Source organism: Anolis sagrei, chromosome X, assembly GCF_037176765.1.
Source record: "Anolis sagrei isolate rAnoSag1 chromosome X, rAnoSag1.mat, whole genome shotgun sequence".
NCBI lineage: Eukaryota > Metazoa > Chordata > Lepidosauria > Squamata > Dactyloidae > Anolis > Anolis sagrei.
Genome location: NC_090034.1, coordinates 61682272 through 61701634, shown reverse-complemented (window position 1 = coordinate 61701634; position 19363 = coordinate 61682272). Strand labels below are relative to the sequence as shown.

Below are 19363 nucleotides of genomic sequence, written 5' to 3'. Positions count from 1 at the left end.
TCCCAGTGACTACAACTCCCAAATGTCAAGGTCTGTCCCCCCCCCCCCCCCCCCCCAAACTCCATCTGTGTTCATATTTGGGCGTATTGGGTGCTTGTGTCAAGTTTGGTCCAGATCCATCATTGTTTGAGTCCACAGTGCTCTCTGGATGTAGGTGAACTACAACTCCCAAACTCAAGGTCAGTGCCCACCAAGCCCTTCCAGTATTTTCTGTTGGTCATGGGAGTTCTGTGTGTGGTGGAAGCTCCTTCTTTGAAAGCTTTTAAACAGAGGCTGGATGGCCATCTGCCGGGGGTGCTTTGAATGCGATTTCCCTGCTTCTAAGCAGGGGGTTGGACTGGGTGGCCCATGAGGTCTCCTCAAACTCTATGATTCTATGATTCAATTCCCTCGTTGATGGAGTTCAGAATACTCTTGGATTGTAGGTGAATTATAAATCCCAGCAACTACAAATCCCAAATGACAAAATCATAATTTTTTGAGTGATGGTCACTCCTTGTGTTGTGAGACGTTTTGTTGCCAAATTTGGTGTGATTTCGTTCATTGGTTCTTTTGGTTTTAAGGTACTCATTATGCACAGAGCATTTTTATATATATAGATTGATAACCCAGGGGCAAAATTTCTATTCTACATAGTGTTTATGCTTTATAAAGAAATACTACAACTCAGCTCTGCGAGTGCAGCATTTTTCCGAGTGAAGCAGAGAGTGAGGACGGGGACATCCATAGGGATACCAAGGTGCTTGTCTATAAAGCTATTGTCCTCCCAACCCTGCTATATGCCTGCTAAATGTGGACTGTCTACAGACGTCACATGCAACTCCTTGAACAATTCCATCTGCGCTGGCTCAGGAAAATCCTGCAAATCTCTTGGGAAGACAAGCGGACTAACGTCAGCGTGCTGGAAGAAGCAAAGACCACCAGCACTGAAGCAATGGTCCTCCGCCATCAACTCCGCTGGGCCAGCCACGTTGTCCAGATGCCTGACCACCGTCTCCCAAAGCAGTTGCTCTACTCCGAACTCAAGAACGGAAAACAGAATGTCAGTGGACAGGAAAAGAGATTTAAAGATGGGCTCAAAGCCAACCTTAAAATCTCTGGCATAGACACTGAAAACTGGGAAGCTCTGGCCCTTGAGTGCTCCAGCTGGTGGTCAGCTGTGACCAGCAGTGCTGCAGAATTTGAAGAGGAACGAATGGAGGGCAAAAGAGAGAAACGTGCCAGGAAGAAGGCGCGCCAAGTCAACCCCAACCGAGACCACCTTCCACCTCGGTGGTATCTTAAACCTTTCTCCTCTGCAGATCGTGAGGAAGGGAAAGAGGGAATGCTTTTAAGGAGATTTTATTTATAGAAAGAAAACAAAATCCCTAAAAATTGGGGGACCATGTGTGGTGATTTTCCTAAAACTGAGGGTAAGGGGAGCCTGGGAAGGCCGCCCAGATTGGCCAATGGTCCGGAAATTTTTGTTCATTCGGATGAAAGAACAAAACAGATTACCATATATACTCGAGTATAAGCTGACCTGAATATAAGCTGAGGCACCTAATTTTACCACAAAAACTGAGAAAACGGATTGACTCGAGAATAAGCCAAGGGTGGGAAATGCAGCAGCTATGGGTAAATTGCAAAATGAAAATAGACACCAATTAAATTACATTAATTGAGGAATCAGTAGGTTATATATTTTTGAATATTTACAAAAATGGCAATTTAAGATAAGACTGTCCAACTCTGATTAAATGATTATTTACCTTCTTCAGTGTAAATGTGCTTGCGTATCCTTCCAATAATAATAGAGAGTAACATAATAAATGTAATAATAATAAAAAGAGTAAAATAATGAATGTAGCAATAACAACAATTATACAGTAAAATAATAAATGTATAATAGAGTAAAATGATAAATGTAATAATAAATAGAATAAAATAATAAATGACATAATAATAATATTAATAATAATAACAGAGTAAAATAATAAATAATCTTGACTCGAGTATAAGCCGAGGGGGACTTTTTCAGCCTAAAAAAAGAGCTGAAAAACTAGGCATATACTGGAAAGGCCCCCGTTTTCGGAAGCCACGCTCAAAAATGAAAATAAGGCCATACAAATGAAACAAACCGAAACGGATAGCAATTCTATACGAATGCACAGGACTAATTATTATCATGTGACATAACCCAGGAACAAACATTGTGTTACATAGTGTTATCATCATATCATCAACAATATTACTATCGTTATAATATCAGCACTGAGTCCTTGTAGACTCCACACTGATGCTTGAAGCTCAAGTGTCGGCAGTGGCCAGGAGGGTCTTCACATAGTTAAAGCTTGTATGACCGTTCCTCAAAAAGCCTGACTTGGCCATGGTGGTCCTTGCCTTAGTCATATCCAGAATGGACAACTGCAATGCATTCCATGTGGGGCTGCCTCTGAAGATGGCTTGGAAACTTCAACGAGTGTGCCTTTCATCTCAAGAACAGAGAAGCATCCCGAGCTCTGAAGATCACCTGGGAAGGAACCCCACTGGAGCATTGCAGCGCACCCAAGTACCTGGGAGTCACTCTGGACCGTGCTCTGACCTACAAGAAGCACTGCTTGAATATCAAGCAAAAAGTGGGTGCTAGAAACTATCATACGAAAGCTGACTGGCACAACTTGGAGATCACAACCAGACACAGTGAAGACATCTGCCCTTGCGCTATGCTACTCTGCTGCTGAGTATGCATGCCCAGTGTGGAACACATCTCACCACACTAAAACAGTGGATGTGGCTCTGAATGAGACATGCCGCATTATCACGGGGTGTCTGCGCCCTACACCACTGGAGAAATTACACTGCTTAGCCAGTATTGCACCACCTGACATCCGCCGGGAAGTAGCAGCCAATAGTGAAAGGACCAAGGCAGAGACATCTCCAGCTCATCCCCTGTTTGGGTATCAGCCAGCACGTCAACGACTTAAATCTAGAAATAGTTTTCTAAGATCTACAGAGACACTCGCTGGAACACGCCAGCAAGCGAGAGTCCAAAAGTGGCAGGCTCAAACCCAGAAGCTCAAACAATGACTAATACCAAATGAGAGACTCCCTCCTGGGCACACAGAGGACTGGGCAACTTGGAAGGCGCTGAACAGACTGCACTCTGGCACCACGAGATGCAGAGCCAACCTTCAGAAATAGGGCTACAAAGTGGAATCCACGATATGTGAGTGTGGAGAAGAGCAAACCACTGACCACCTGCTGCAATGCAACCTGAGCCCTGCCACATGCACAATGGAGGACCTTCTCGCAGCAACACCAGAAGCACTCCAAGTGGCTAGATACTGGTCAAAGGACATTTAATCAACTACCAAACTCACAAATTTTGTATTCTGTATTTTGTATTTTTGTATTTTGTCTGTTTGTTTGCTTTGTTCTGTTAGAAATGTAATATAATGGACTGGTTGCTGATGACTCGATAAATAAAATAACCAGTGCAAAGATCAGCAGCCAGGCTACTAACTGGGGCTAGCTATAGGGAGCGCTTCACACCCCTAATAAAGCAGCTCGACTGGCTGCCTATGAGTTTCCCAGCTTAATTCAAAGTGAAGGTTATTACCTACTAGCTTGGATCCTTGACATTGCCCATGTTGGTTGAAAAAAAGTCAATTTTTTACTTGTCTAAATGGTGAACTACAACTCACACCATGCTAGTTTAACCCTAAGAAACTCCATCAGTACTTTTAGTTTGTGTTGTTGGGCAAGTTTGTTTTGGATGCATCATGATTGGGTGGGGTTCAGTGTGATCTCTGGCTGTAGAGTAAACTACAACTCCTACCATGTTGGATCAGTCCCCTCAAACCCCTCCAGTAGGTTGAGTGAGTCAAGGGGATTCGGTGTGCCAAGTGTGATCCAGGTCCATTATTAGTGGTGGTCACTGTTTCCCTGGTTGTTGGTGAACTACAACTCCCAGAAAGGAAGGTCAGTTCCCCACCCACAAACCCCTCCAGTAATCAAATTTGGGCATATCAGGTATGTGTGCCAAGTTTGCTCCAGATCCATTGGTGTTTGGGTTCACAGTGCTCTCTGGATGTGGGTGAACTACAACTCCCCCAAATCAAGGTGTATTCCCCCCAATGCCATCTTTGGTGGAGTTCAGAATGCTTTTTGATTGCAGTTGTAGGTACATCCCAGTACCGACAACTCCAAAATGTCCAGGCCAATTCTCCTCAAAACCCACCAGTATTCAAATGTGGGCATATCGGATATGCATGCCAAGTTTGGTCCAGATCATTGTTTGGGTTCTTAGTGTGCTCTGTATGTAGGTGAATTACAACTCCTTGAATCTCTCCAAAGATCTCCAGTATTTTTGTGGATCATGGGGGTTCTGTGTGCCAAGTTAGTTCCAGGTCCATTGTTGGAGTTCAGAGTGCAGTTCTTAGATTGCAGGGGAACTATACATCCCAGGACCTAGTAAAGGTAAAGGTAAAGGTTTTCCCCTGACATTAAGTCCAGTCATGTCCAACTCTGGGGTGTGGTGCTCATCTCCATTTCTAAGCCAAGGAGCCACCGTAGTCCATAGACACCTTCAAGGTCATGTGGCTGGCATGACTGCATGGAGTGCCATTACCTTCCCGCCGGAGAGGTACCTATTGAACCACTCACATTTGCATGTTTTCGAACTGCTAGGTTGGCAGAAGCTGTGGCTGACAGCAGAAGCTTACGTCGCTTCCCGGATTCGAACCTGCGAGCTTTTGGTCAACAAGTTTAGCAACTCAGTTTAGCAACTGAGCTCCCAGGACCTACAAACCTCTTATTCAGTTGCTGATCAATTCCTGTTTGCTGTGTGCCATAGGAAAGGGTTAACGGAGAGGCAGTGGGTGGGGTCATGCAAATTCCAAACCCATGGAGAGAGAAAGGAACCCTGGGGTGTCCATTCTGGAGAAAAATCAGAACATCTAGGATGAAATTCTCCCCGAATGAAAGCCTTCACTTAGGTGGCGGGCAGGATGGTGTTTGTGGAGGACATTGGCTACATGTTTGTGTTTGTGGAGGACATTGGTTTGAGCTACATGTTCAAGTCTGATCTGGCCACGGTGGTCCACACTCTGGTTACATCCCAAATAGAGTACTGCAACACACTCTACGTGGGGCTGCCTTTGAAGACGGTTCGGAAACTTCAGCTAGTCCAACAGGCGGCAGCCAGATTACTAACTGAGGCAGCAGCCAGGGACCATACAACTCCCCCTGTTGTGCCAGCTCCACTGGCTGCCAGTCCATCTTTGAGTCCAATTCAAAGTGCTGGTTTTGACCTATAACGCTCTATATGGTTCTGGCCCAGCTTACTTGTCCGAACGCATCCACCCCTACGTCCCATCTCGTAATCTAAGATCATCCGGGGAGGCCCTGCTCTCACTCCTGTCAGTTGCGCAAATGCGTCGGGCTGGGACAAGAGACAGGGCCTTCTCGGCGGTGGCCCCTCACCTATGGAACACACTCCCAAATGAGGTAAGATCTGCTCCCTCCCTCCTGGCTTTTAGAAAGAAATTAAAATCATGGCTTTGGGACCAGGCCTTCGGACAGTAGATGTCTGTAGAGTTTAAAGGACATGGACTAGAATAACAATACGACTGGCGAGACTGTTTTTATTGTTGTAAGGATTGCTTATGTACTGTCTAATGATTTATGCTTAATTGTCGTTTTATTATTGTGGTCTTTATGGATTGGTATCACGTCAGTGTCCAATGTATGGCACTGAAGTTTTGCCAGTTATGTGTAAACCACTTTGATTCCCCTAGGGGTGGGAAAAGCGGTATAGAAATACTTAGGGAACTGGGCATGTTTAGCCTGAAGAAGAGAAGGCTGAGAGGAGATATGATAGCCATGTATAAATATGTGAGAGGAAGCCACAGGGAGGAGGGAGCAAGCTGGTTTTCTGCTTCTATGGAGATTAGGACAAGGAACAATGGCTTCAGACTACAAGAGAGGAGATTCCATCTGAACATGAGGAAGAACTTCCTGACTGTGAGAGCCGTTCAGCAGTGGAACTCTCTGCCCCGGAGTGTGGTGGAGGCTCCTTCTTTGGATGCTTTTAAGCAGAGGCTGGATGGCCATTTGTCAGGGGTGATTTGAATGCAATATTCCTGCTTCTTGGCAGGGGGTTGGACTGGATGGCCCATGAGGTCTCTTCCAACTCTTTGATTCTATGATTCCATGATTCTATGACTGTAAATCTATATAAATAAAAATGTACTGTTCGTTTGTGATACCATCAGAACTCAAAAACCACTGGGGAAATTGACACCAAATTTGGACACAAGACTCCTAACAACCCAATGTATGTCCTCCACTCAAAAAATTGATTTTGTCATTTGGGAATTGTTGTTGCTGGGATTTATAGTTTACGTACAATCAAAGAGCATTCTGAACTCCACCAATGATGGAATTGGGCCAAACTTAGCACACAGGGCTCCCATGACCAACAGAAAAAACTGGAAGGGTTTGGTGGGCATTGACCTTGAGTTTGGGAACTGTAGATCACCTACATCCAGAGAGCACTGTGGACTCAAACAATGATGGATCTGGACCAAACTTGGCATGAATATTCCATATGCCCAAATATGAACACAGATGGAGTTAGGAGGAAATAGACCTTGACATTTGGGAGTTGTAGTTGCTGGGATTTATAGTTTACCTACAATCAAAGAGCATTCTGAACTCCACCAATGATGGAATTCAACCAAACATGGCACACAGGACTTCCATGACCAACAGAACACACTGGAAGGGTTTGGTGGGCATTGACCTTGAGTTTGGGAGTTGTAGTTCACCTACATCCAGAGAGCACTGTGGACTCAAACAATGACGGATCTGGACCAAACTTATTTATTTATTTATTTATTTGCTATATTTATATACCGCCGTTTCTCAGCCTAGCCGGCGACTCAACGCGGTTTACAACATAATATAACAATCAACAGTAAAAAAGTTAAAAGCATAAAAAACATAAAAACATAAAAACACAATTCATACATCAATACCAATCCAGTTCGACTCTTAACTAAAAACGTGATCCAGTTCGTCATCCATGTTGCCAGTCCTTTAGTCAGTTACCATTCGTTGCATTGGGTTAACCAAATGCCTGCTTAAACATCCAGGTCTTCAATCTTCTTCGGAATATCATCAATGAAGGGGCTGATCTTGGCACTTGGCACAAATATTCCATATGCCCAAATATGAACACAGATGGAGTTTGGAGGAAATAGACCTTGACATTTGGGATTTGTAGTTACTGGGATTTATAGTTCACTACAATTAAAGAGCATTCTGAAACCTGCAAACGACAGAAATGGGGCAAACTTCCCACACAGAACCCCCCTGACCAATAGAAAATACTTAAGGCCATCCAGTCCAACTCTCTTCACCAGGGCAAGAAAACGTAATCAGAGCCCTCCTGACAAAGAGCCATCCAGTCATAAATATAGATAGATAGATATGATTCTCACACACACACACAGCTATAGTATCATAGATTTGAAAGAGACCCTTAAAGAAGGACTATGATATGTTGCATGTTCCAGAGTAGGCAAACCAGACACTCTCCACATCAACACTGACAAAGAAACAACAAGAAATGCTGTTTACTCACAAGCATAAAGGAATTACAGATCACCAGACTGGGCCACAGCAACGTGTGGCAGGGGACGGCTAGTAAATAAATAAATAAATAAATAAATAAATAAATAAATAAATAGTGATTGCCATTTATTTTATATTCTGCAGCTTGTATTGCTGCATTTTACTGATCTTAACCCGGGGGGGGGGGGGGGAGGGTATGATGTTTATGTTACTTGTTATTGCTTTTGCGTTATTGTCTTTCCACTTTTTTTTTTGTATTTTTGCATGTTTGCACTTTAAGTGCTTGTGAGCCACCCCAAGTCCCTCCAGGAGATGGTGGCGGGGTATAAATAACGTTTGTTTGTTTGTTTATTTATTTATTTGCAGTATTCATATTCTGCTCTTCTCACCCCAAAGGGGACTCAGGGTGGATCACAGAACACAACTAGATAAGGTAAAGGTTTTCCCCGACATTAAGTCTAGTTGTGTCCAACTCTAGGTTGCTCATCTCCATTTCTAAGCCGAGGAGCTGACGTTGTCCATAGCATTGTCCATAGTGCCGTTACCTTCCCACCAAAGCGGTACCTATTGATCTACTCACATTTGCATGTTTTTGAACTGCTAGGTTGGCAGAAGCTGGGCCTAACAGCAGGAGCTCACCCCACTCCCAGGATTCAAACTGTTGACCATTTGGTCAGCAAGTTCAGCAGCTCAGTGGTTTAACCTAGAGAGGCAACCCAGAAGGGGTCCATAGGGACATCATCATCATCATCATCATCACTTACTTTATTTGTATCCCATCTTTCTCCCCATAGGGACAACAATAAGAACAATAACAATAATAATAATGGGTTGCTGTAGATTTTTCCGGGCTATATGGCCATGTTCTGGAGGCAATTTTTCTCCTGACGTTTCGCCTGCATCTATGGCAAGCATCCTCAGAAGTAGTGACCTCACTACCTCTGAGGATGCCTGCCATAGATGCAGGCGAAACGTCAGGAGAAAAATTGCCTCCAGAACATGGCCATATAGCCTGGAAAAACCTACAACAACCCAGTGATTCCGGCCATGAAAGCCTTCGACAATACAATAATAATAATAATAATAATAATAATAATAATAATTTATTTTTACCCCATCTTACTCTCCATAGGGACTCAAGGCAGCTTGCAATAACATTATTATTGTTATAATTATCATTACTATTGTTATATGTCATTGTTATTGCTTTTTGCGTTATTGTCTTCCCACTTTTTTGTATTTTTGCATGTTTTAAGTGCTTGTGAGCCACCCCAAGTCCCTCCAGAAGATGGTGGCGGGATAGAAATAAAGTTTTGTGTTTTATTTATTTATTTACAGTATTGATTACATTGATAAAAGGTAAAGGTAGTCCCCTGACATTAAGTCCAGTCATGTCTGACTCTGGGGTGTGGTGCTCATCTCCATTTCTAAGCCGAAGAGCCAGCGTTTTCCATAGACACCTCCAAGGTCATGTGGCCGGCATGACTGCATGGAGCGCCCTTACCTTCCCGCTGGAGCGGTACCTATTGATCTACTCACATTTGCATGTTTTCGAACTGCTAGGTTGGCAGAAGCTAGGGCTGACAGCGGAAGCTCACACTGCTCCCCGGAATCGAACCTGCGACCTTTCGATCAACAAGCTCAGCAGCTCAGTGCTTTAACCCACTGCGCCACCGGGGGCTCCCGATTACATTGATACAAAGGGGCAAAAATTGTGTTTTACATAGAGCCCCCCCCCCCCGGTGGCGCAGCAGGTTAAACCTCTGAGCTGCTGAATTTGCTGACCAAAAGCTTGGCAGTTCAAATCCCGGGAGTGAGGTGAGCTCCCGCTGTTAGCCCCAGCTTTTGCAAACCTAGCAGTTCGAAAAAATGCAAATGTGAGAAAATCAATAGGTACCACTTCTGCGAGAAGGTAACGCTGCTCCATGCAGTCATGCCAGTGGCCACATGACCTTGGAGGTGTCTACGGACAACTCTGGCTCTTCAGCTCAGAAAAGGAGATGAGTCCCAGAGTCAGACAGGACTAGACTTAATGTTGAGGGAAAACCTTTATCTTTTTACGTAGTGTAATGCTTTATGAAGAAATATTCCAGCCGTTGCAGAAGATGTGCTTCTTTCCCTAAACTTTTGGATCCGATTGGGGTGGAAAGATAAACCCAAGGGCCCGAAATAGCTTGCTTAACATGAAAGGTTAACCTGGTAATCTTATTAGGGCACTAAAGAGCTTGCTGTGGGGAAGGCAGCAGCGAGGGTTGCAGGAGCTGGAGGCTCTCGTCCAGGAGCAACTCTTGCTGCAGATTTTGCAGGAAGAAGCACCCCAAACCTTCCGTCCTTTGGGGGCTGTGTTTGCGAACAGGGGACGATGGCGGGGCAGCGGCGGAGAGCAGTCAGCCTGTCGTCCAACCTGAAGATCGGGGACTACCGGCGATGCTGCTTGACGCCGGCTGAGGAAGAGCTGTACATCCCCTTTGCACAGGACAAGCTGGTCAAGCCCTGGCGCTCCCTGCACAACGTCTCCGGCGGGGTTCACACCGTGCGGCGCGGGCGCAGCAGCAACTTGAACCTCAATGTTGGCGGTCGGCGCTTCCAGATCTCGTACGCGGCGGCTGCCCGGCATCCGACAACCCGCCTGGGCCGCCTTGCTGTCGCAACGCAACCGTCGCAGCGGGCAGCCTTGTGCGACGACTACTCGGTGCCGGAGAATGAGTTCTTCTTTGACCGCGACCCGGTGGTCTTCCTGTACGTCTTCCACTTCTATCGCAGCGGGGTGATGTGGGTGATGGAGGAACTGTGCCCGTCCAACTTCGCGGAGGAGGTGGCCTACTGGGGGCTGCACATGAAGCACGCCCAGCGCTGCTGCCGCATCCTCTTCGAGGAGAAGCAAGATGAGCTGGCTGAGTACTTGAAGATCCAGCGCGAGCTGGAGGCCGAGCTGGAGCCCGTTGAGCGCGAGGAGCACTTTGAGGGCAAGTTCCTCGGTGAAATCCGGAAAGCAATCTGGAACCTGATTGAGAACCCATACTCGTCCATCCCAGCTAAGGTGATCGCCATCCTCTCCAGCTTCTTTGTGCTGATCTCCATCGTGGGCATGACGCTGAGCACGGTGGAGGAGATGCAGCACAAGGCCAGCAAGCGCTGCATGCAGCAGCTGGAGACAGTATGCGCCATCTTCTTCACCCTGGAGTACCTCATGCGGCTGGTATCCACCTCCACCTTCCGGCAGTTCCTTCGGGCTGCCTTCAGCGCCATCGACCTGGTGGCCATCCTGCCCTTCTACGTCCAACTGCTCTTCGAGAACCTGGGTGAGGCCGAGGGCGACTACCACGAGGAGCTGCACAAGATGCGCAGCGTGGGCAAGCTGGGCAAGGTGCTCAAGCTCATCAAGCTCATGCGCATCTTCCGCATCCTCAAGCTGGCCCGCCATTCCACCGGCCTGCGGGCCTTCGGCTTCACCCTGCGCCAGTGCTACCAGCAGGTCTGCTGCCTCTTCCTCTTCATCGCCATGGGCGTCTTCACCTTCTCTGCCCTCATGCACTCCGTTGAGCACGACGTGCCCGGCACCAACTTCACCAGCATCCCCGACGCCTGGTGGTGGGCCGCCGTAAGTCCCACCCCTTCCAGCCTTTTAGTAGTAGTGGGATGATGATGATTATTATTACCAGTATATATGATAGTATTATTATATTATCACTAGCCGTCCCCTGCCACGCGTTGCTGTGGCCCAGTCTGTGTATATGTGTTTTGTGTGTGTATATCAGTGGTTCTCAACCTTCCTAATGCCGCGACCCCTTAGTACAGGTCCTTATGTTGTGGTGACCCCCAACCATAACGTTATTTTCGTTGCCACTTCATAACTGTAATTTTGCTACTGTTATGAATTGTAATGTAAATATCTAATATGCAGGATGCATTTTCAGTCACTTGACCAAATTTGGCACAAGTACCCGATACGCCCAAAATTTGAATATTGGTGGGGTTGGGGGTGATTGATTTTGTCATTTTCTGGAATTGCTGGGATTTATAGTTCACCTTAAATCAAAAAGCCTTCTGAACTCCATCAATGATGGAATTGAATCAAACATGGCACACAGAATTCCCATGACCAAGAGAAAATATTGGGAAGGTCTGGTGGACATTGACCTTGAGTTTTTGGAGTTGTAGTTCACCTACATCCAGAGAACACTGTGGACTCAAGCAATGATGGATCTGGATCAAACTTGGCACAAATACTCAATGTGCCCAAATGTGAACACTGGTAGAGTTTGGAGAAAATAGACCTTGCCATTTGGGAGTTGTAGTTGTTGGGATTTATAGTTTGCCCACAATGAAATAGCATTCTGAACCCCACCAACGATAGAATTGGATCAAACTTTCCACACAGAAACCCCATGATGAACAGAAAATACTATGTTTTCTGATGGTCTTTGGTGACCCCTCTGACACCCCCTCATGACCCCCACAGGGGTCCCGACCCCCAGGTTGAGAAACGCTGGTGTATATATATATGTGTGTGTTGTTGTTATTCATTCGTTCAGTTGCTTCCAACTCTTTGTGACCTCCTGGGGACTCCCAGAGGTCAACTGGCCCACCCCTTTGCTTTATGCAGGTGTTGTCCAGCTTCTGTTAGCTATATTATTCTTATATTGATATTATTTGTTGTGAGGTCATTTAGCCCCCAAAGGACTGGAGTATATATGGTATTGCTATTACAATATTGTTATAATTATTATTACTATTCCTGGGTATGGGGACCCTCAGAGGTCAGCTGGTCCACCCCCGTGCTCCACACAGGTGTAGTCTGGTCGTTGAAGGCTGTTATGGTGATGATGATGATGATGATGATGATGATGTGTGGGAAGGGACCCCCAGAGGTCATCCGGCCCTAATGTTTCTCCTTTGGCCTCTTCTCCCCCTTTGCAGGTGAGCCTCTCAACGGTGGGCTATGGGGACACGGTGCCAGACACGCTGCTGGGCCGCATGGTGGCCTTTGGCTGCATCTCCTTCGGCATCATCCTCAACGGGATGCCCATCTCCATCCTCTACAACAAGTTCTCCGACTACTATGCCAAGCTCAAGTCCCACGAGGTGCAGGCCACGGGGTCCCTCAAGGCAGCCCGCCAGCTGCACCTCAAGGAACGCGCCTGGAAGAAGTTTGCTGAGACCTGCTGTGCTGAGTACAGCAACCATGAAGGGACTGGCCCCACGACACGAAGGCTGGAGCCCCCTCACCTCAGCCACCCTTTGCACCACCCCCCACCGCCCCCCACCCCTGTCGTCCGGCAACCGCCCCCCACTCCCCGCGCACCCCGCACCCCCATGGGCCGGCGGCTGGACTACCCGGTCCCACACCCACACCATGAGTACCTGGACCATCACCCAGCCCACCTCACCCCGCTCTCCGGCCACCCCACCCCGCCCCCGCCCTACGTGTTCCCGCCACCCGCCCTCCAGAGGCACCGCTCCAGGAAGAGAGCCGAGGGGGGTGTCCTGCTCCACCACCACAGAGGGGCCAGCCCCTGAGGACCAAGGGACATCCCAAAGTGGCACCCATGGAAACCCAGCAGGAGACCTGGGATATTATTATTCAGTCCCTATGGGGAGAAAGATGGGATACAAAGAAAGTCAGTAATAATAATCGTTATTTATTTCATGTCAGAAGCATTGCATAAGGATACAACTGATAAAAAATAGAAGGAGCACAAGTGGCTAAATAATTTTTAACCAAAAACGGGCAACAGCGACCACATTCCCTGTAGCTTGAAACAGTTCTTCCTCTGTGCATGAGGCAGGGCGCTGTGGGCAGGCATAAAGGTGTGGAGTTGTCTGCCCTGTTCCACAGTCACACAAGGTGGAGGATTCTTTTGGTCATGCCATTTGGCCAGGTTGTCTTTTGATAATAATAGTAATTACACTATGGAACATGATGTTTGTTCCTGGGTTATCAATGTCAAATAACAACAACAACAACAACAACAACAACAACCTTACTGGGATCTGCACGCATTATTTGACAATACATCACACAGTCCTAGACACATGGGAAGGGTCCGATGTGTGATCCAATACACCAGCTAATCTTGTCTGCTGTGGACTCATCTTGTGTTTCAAATTATTATTATTATTATTATTATTATTATTATTATTATTATTACTAGCCGTCCCCTGCCACACGTTGCTGTGGCCCATTCTGGTGATCTGGAAAATAAAGTAATGAGAAAGTGTTGGTTTCTAATATATGTAATTCCTTTATGCTTGTGAGTAAACAGTATTTCTTGTTGTTTCTTTATCAGTATTGATTCGGAGAGTGTCTGGTTTGCCTACCCTGAAATATGCAACATATCATAGTCCTTCTTTAAGGGTCCCTTTCAAATCTATGATACTATATCTCTGTGTGTGTGTGAGAATCACATCTATCTATATTTATGACTGGATGGCTCTTTGTCAGGAGGCCTCTGATTACATTTTCTTGCCCTGGTGAAGAGAGTTGGACTGGATGGCCTTAAGTATTTTCTGTTGGTCATGGGGGTTCTGTGTGGGAAGTTTGCCCCATTTCTGTCGTTTGTGGGTTTCAGAATGCTCTTTGATTGTAGGTGAACTATAATCCCAGTAAGTACAAATCCCAAATGTCAAGGTCTATTTCCTCCATACTCCATCTGTGTTCATATTTGGGCATATGGAATTTTTTTGTCAAGTTTGGTCCAGATCCATCATTGTTTGAGTCTACAGTGCTCTCTGGATGTAGGTGAACTACAACTCCCAAACTCAAGGTTTGCCCACCAAACCCTTCCAGTGTGTTCTGTTGGTCATGGAAGTCCTGTATGCCATGTTTGGTTCAATTCCATCACTGGTGGAGTTCAGAATGCTCTTTAATTGTAGTGAACTATAAATCCCAATAAGTACAAATCCCAAATGTCAAGGTCTATTTCCTCCAAACTCCATCTGTGTTCATATTTGGGCATATGGAATATTTGTGTCAAGTTTGGTCCAGATCCATCATTGTTTGAGTCCACAGTGCTCTCTGGATGTGGGTGAACTATAATTCCCAAACCCAAGGTCAATGTCCACCAAACCTTTCCAGTTTTTTCTGTTGCTCATGGGAGCCCTGTGTGCTCTGTTTGGCCCAATTCCATCATTGGTGGAGTTCAGAATGCTCTTTGATTGTAGGTGAACTATAAATCCCAGCAACGACAATTCCCAAATGACAAAATCAATTTTTTTGAGTGGAGGACATAAATTGGACTGTTAGGTGTCTTGTGTCCAAATTTGGTGTCAATTCCCCCAGTGGTTTTTGAGTTCTGATAGTAGCATGAACTAACATGACATTTTTCTTTATATAGATTATTATTATTATTATTATTATTATTATTATATCCCTATGAGAAGAAAGATGGGATACAAATAATGTGCGTTGTTGTTGTTGTTGTTGTTGTTGTTGTTATATGACATTGATCAGCCAGAGAGGAGAGACATCCCAAAGGGAGGCCTGTAACACTATTATGAAGTCCCTATGGGGAGAAAGGTGGGATGCGAATTAACATACATTGTTGTTGTTGTTGTTAGATACACAACAGGATTAGTCCACAGCAAACAAGATCACTATGCTGGCTGTTGTATTCGATCCCACATCAGACACTTCCCAAGTGTCTAGGACTGTGTGATGTATCGGTGAATAATGCATGCAGATCCCAGTAGGGTGGCCTTTTGCAGGTGGCAGGTGGCAATTTTATCAGCGCCGATTGTGTTTAAGTGCAGGCCAAGGTCTTGAGGCACTGCACCCAGTGTGCTGATCACCACTGGGACCCCTTGACTGGCTTGTGCCAGAGTCTTTGCAGTTCGATCTTTAAATCCTCATATCGTGTCAGCTTTTCCAGTTGTTTCTCGTCCATTCTGCTATCCCCTGGGATTGCAACTCTGTCTGAATTCAGAAGTCCCAGAGTAGTTTGACGTGTTCATTTTCCATAACTTTTTCCGGCTTGTGATGTCACCAGTTCTTTGTTGCAGACAGATGGTATTTGTGGCGCAAGTTCCAATGGATCACCTGAGCAATGGTGTTGTGCCTTTGCTGGTTGTCTGTACAGGTGGTCCCAGTGGTCATTGGCACACTGGATGCCGTGCGAAAAGATCTCAGCCGGCATTTGGAAACAATAAACATTGACAAAATCACGATCTGTCAGCTGCAAAACGCCACCTGACTTCGATCTGCATGCATCATTTGAAAATACATCACACAGTCCTAGACGCTTGGGAAGTGTTTGACTTGTGATTTTGTGATTCGAAGTCCAGCATATAGATCTCGTTTGCTGTGGCATGCTGTGGTTTTCTGTCAGTAAAATAATATAATAATAATATATTATTATTATTTTATTGACACAAAACCACAGCATGTCACAGCAAACAAGATATCATTATTATCATTATTATTATCATAAATAATAGTAATAATCATAGAATCATAGAATCAAAGAGTTGGAAGAGACCTCATGGGCCATCCAGTCCAACCCCCTGCCAAGAAGCAGGAATATTGCATTCAAATCACCCCTGACAGATGGCCATCCAGCCTCTGTTTAAAAGCTTCCAAAGAAGGGGCCTCCACCACACTCCGGGGCAGAGAGTTCCACTGCTGAACGGCTCTCACAGTCAGGAAGTTCTTCCTCATGTTCAGATGGAATCTCCTTTCTTGTAGTTTGAAGCCATTGTTCCTAGTCTCCAGGGAAGCAGAAAACAAGCTTGCTCCCTCTTCCCTGTGGCTTCCTCTCACATATTTATACATGGCTATCATGTCTCCTCTCAGCCTTCTCTTCTTCAGGCTAAACATGCCCAGCTCCTTAAGCCGCTCCTCATAGGGCTTGTTCTCCAGACCCTTGATCATTTGAGTCGCCCTCCTCTGGACACATTCCCGCTTGTCAATATCTCTCTTGAATTGTGGTGCCCAGAATTGGACACAATATTCCAGTGTGGTCTAACCAAGGCAGAATAGAGGGGGAGCATTACTTCCCTGGACCTCCTATTGATGCAGGCCAAAATCCCATTGGTTTTTTTGCCGCCAAATCACATTGTTGGCTCATGTTTAACTTGTCCAAGATCTTTTTCACATGTACTGCTCTCTAGCGAGGCATCCCCCATTCTGTATCTTTGCATTTCGTTTTTTCTGCCAAAGTGGAGTATCTTGCATTTGTCACTGTTGAACTTCATTTTGTTAGTTTTGGCCCATCTCTCTAATCTGTCAAGATCGTTTTGAATTCTGCTCCTGTCCTCTGGAAATGTCAGGAGAGAATGCCTCTAGAACATGGCCATATAGCCCGAAAAAACCTACAACAACCCATTGATGATCATGCTTTCTAACCCTTCGTCTAAGTCAATAATAAAGATCCTGAACAGGACCGGGCCCAGGACGGAACCCTGCTGATGGCACTCCACTTGTCACTTCTTTCCAGGATGAAGAGGAAGCATTGGGGAGAATCACCCTCTGGGTTCGTCCATTTAACCAATTACAGATCCACCTCACCGTAGTTTTGCCTAGCCCACATTGGACTAGTTTCCTTGCCAGAAGTTCATGGGGGACCTTGTCGAAGGCCTTACTGAAATCCAGGTACTCCACATCCACGACATTCCCCGCATCTACCCGGCTTGTAACTCTATCGAAAAAAGAGATCAGATTAGTCTGGCATGACTTGTTTTTGATAAATCCATGTTGACTATTAGCAATGACCGCATTTGTTTCTAAGTGTTTGCAGACCCCTTCCTTAACAATCTTTTCCAGAATCTTGCCTGGTATCGACGTGAGGCTGACCGGACGGTAATTGTTTGGTTCATCCTTTTTTCCCTTCTTGAAGATTGGGACCACATTGGCCCTCCTCCAATCTGCTGGAACTTCTCCCGTTCTCCAAGAACTCTCAAAGATGGTTGCCAATGGTTCCGAAATGACTTCCGCTAGTTCCTTCAGTACTCTTGGGTGTAGTAATAATAATAATAATGTCCCCATGGGGAGAAATATGGGATAAAAATAACGATTAGGCCTTATATGGTCTGGGGCCGGCATACCTGAAGGCTCGCTTATCCCCCTACCAACCCCAGAGATTACTTCGGTCCGAAGACCAAAATTTGTTTGAAGTCCCCAACATCCGGACTTATCATCTGTCCTTCTCGATCGTGGCCCCTTATTTATGGAAGGCCTTGCCAGTTGAAACCTGATCTATCCGAGACCTACTTGCTTTTTGGAAAGCCTGTAAAACCTTTCTCTTCTGACAAGCTTTCGATGGGTGAATAACTCAGGACTATATCTGTTCTTGTTTTTATTGTATTTTAAAGTTAACTGTATTGTTTTAATCTACTGCTGTAAACCGCTCCGAGCCAAATTGGGAGTAGCGGTATTCAAGTCAAATAAATAAATAATTATTATTATTATTATTATTGCCTTATGGCAGTGTTTCTCAACCTGGGGGTCAGGACCCCTGTTGAGGTCATAAGGGCTTTTCAGAGGGGTCACCAAAGACGTATAAGTAAACATATATTTCTGATGGTCATAGGAAACGGTTTGGCAGAGAAGGCTGGAGATCTCTCTGCCTGTCCATCTCTTCTTTTTTTGGAAACAGACGATGACTCCTCCCACCTACATCCAGAGAGCCCTGTGGACTCAAACAATGATGGATCTGGACCAAACTTGGCACAAATACTCAATATGCCCAAATGTGAACACTGGTGGAGTTTAGGGAAAATAAACCTATACATTGGGAGTTGTAGTTGCTGGGATTTATAGTTCACCTACAATCAAAGAGCATTCGGAACCCCACCAATGATAGAATTGGGCCAAACTTCCCACACAGAACCCCCATGCATTGAAGGGACTTGCTGGTACGAACCTCCCTTCAGCCTCACATGCTCTCCCTCACCCATGCATGTGTACTACACTGCCGTGCTCTCCCCTCCCCACTTGGAGTCTCAGAAACAACCTTCCCCTTGGCTGAGAGGCCGGCCAGTCACAGCAGAGGAGGTTTTGGTGGGAGATGCGTTCCACACTGGGCATGCATACTCAGCAGCAGAGTAGCATAGCGCAAGGGCAGATGTCTTCACTGTGTCTGGTTGTGATCCCCAGTCAGCTTTCGTATGATATTGTTTCTAGCATCCATTTTTTGCTTGATATTCAGGCAGTGCTTCTTGTAGGTAAGAGCACGGTCCAGAGTGATTCCCAGGTATTTGGGTGCGCTGCTGTGCTCCAGTGGGATTCCTTCCCAGGTAATCCTCAGAGCTCGGGATGCTTCTCTGTTCTTGAGATGAAAGGCACATGTCTGTGTTTTGGAATAGGGATCAGCTGGTTTTCCCTGTAGTAGGCGGTAAGGGCACCTAGTCCTTCGGAGAGCTTCTGTTCAACCATCTCAAAGCTCCCTGCTTGAGCGGTGATGGCACGATCATCAGCACAAATGAAGCTCTCTGTCCCTTCTGGCAGTGGTTGGTCATTTGTGTAGATGTTGAACATGGATGGAGCAAGCACGCTCCCCTGAGGCAGGCCGTTCTTCTGTTTCCGCCATCTGCTTCTCTGGCCCTGGAACTCAACAAAAAAGCTCCCGTTTTGTAGCAGGTTTCCTATGAGGTGGATTAGGTGGTATTATGATATTATACATTTTTCTCAGGAGGAGGCGGTGGTTTACAGTGTCATAAGCCGCTGACAGGTCTATGAAGACAACTCCTGTGATCTGCTGCCTTTCAAAGCCATCTTCTATGTTCTGAGTCAGGTTCAGCACTTGCG

At 45.9% G+C, this 19363-nt stretch overlaps 1 protein-coding gene across 1 annotated transcript; it reads left to right on the top strand.

The window, feature by feature from the left end:
- The first annotated feature begins 9642 nt into the window (after positions 1 to 9642).
- Positions 9643 to 15937, top strand: LOC132781463 (potassium voltage-gated channel subfamily V member 2-like). Its single transcript, XM_060785737.2, has 2 exons — positions 9643 to 11221; positions 12541 to 15937. Exons 1-2 carry the CDS (start codon positions 9983 to 9985, stop codon positions 13138 to 13140), a joined length of 1839 nt encoding a protein of 612 aa, XP_060641720.2. The 5' UTR covers positions 9643 to 9982; the 3' UTR covers positions 13141 to 15937.
- The last annotated feature ends 3426 nt before the right edge of the window (positions 15938 to 19363 follow it).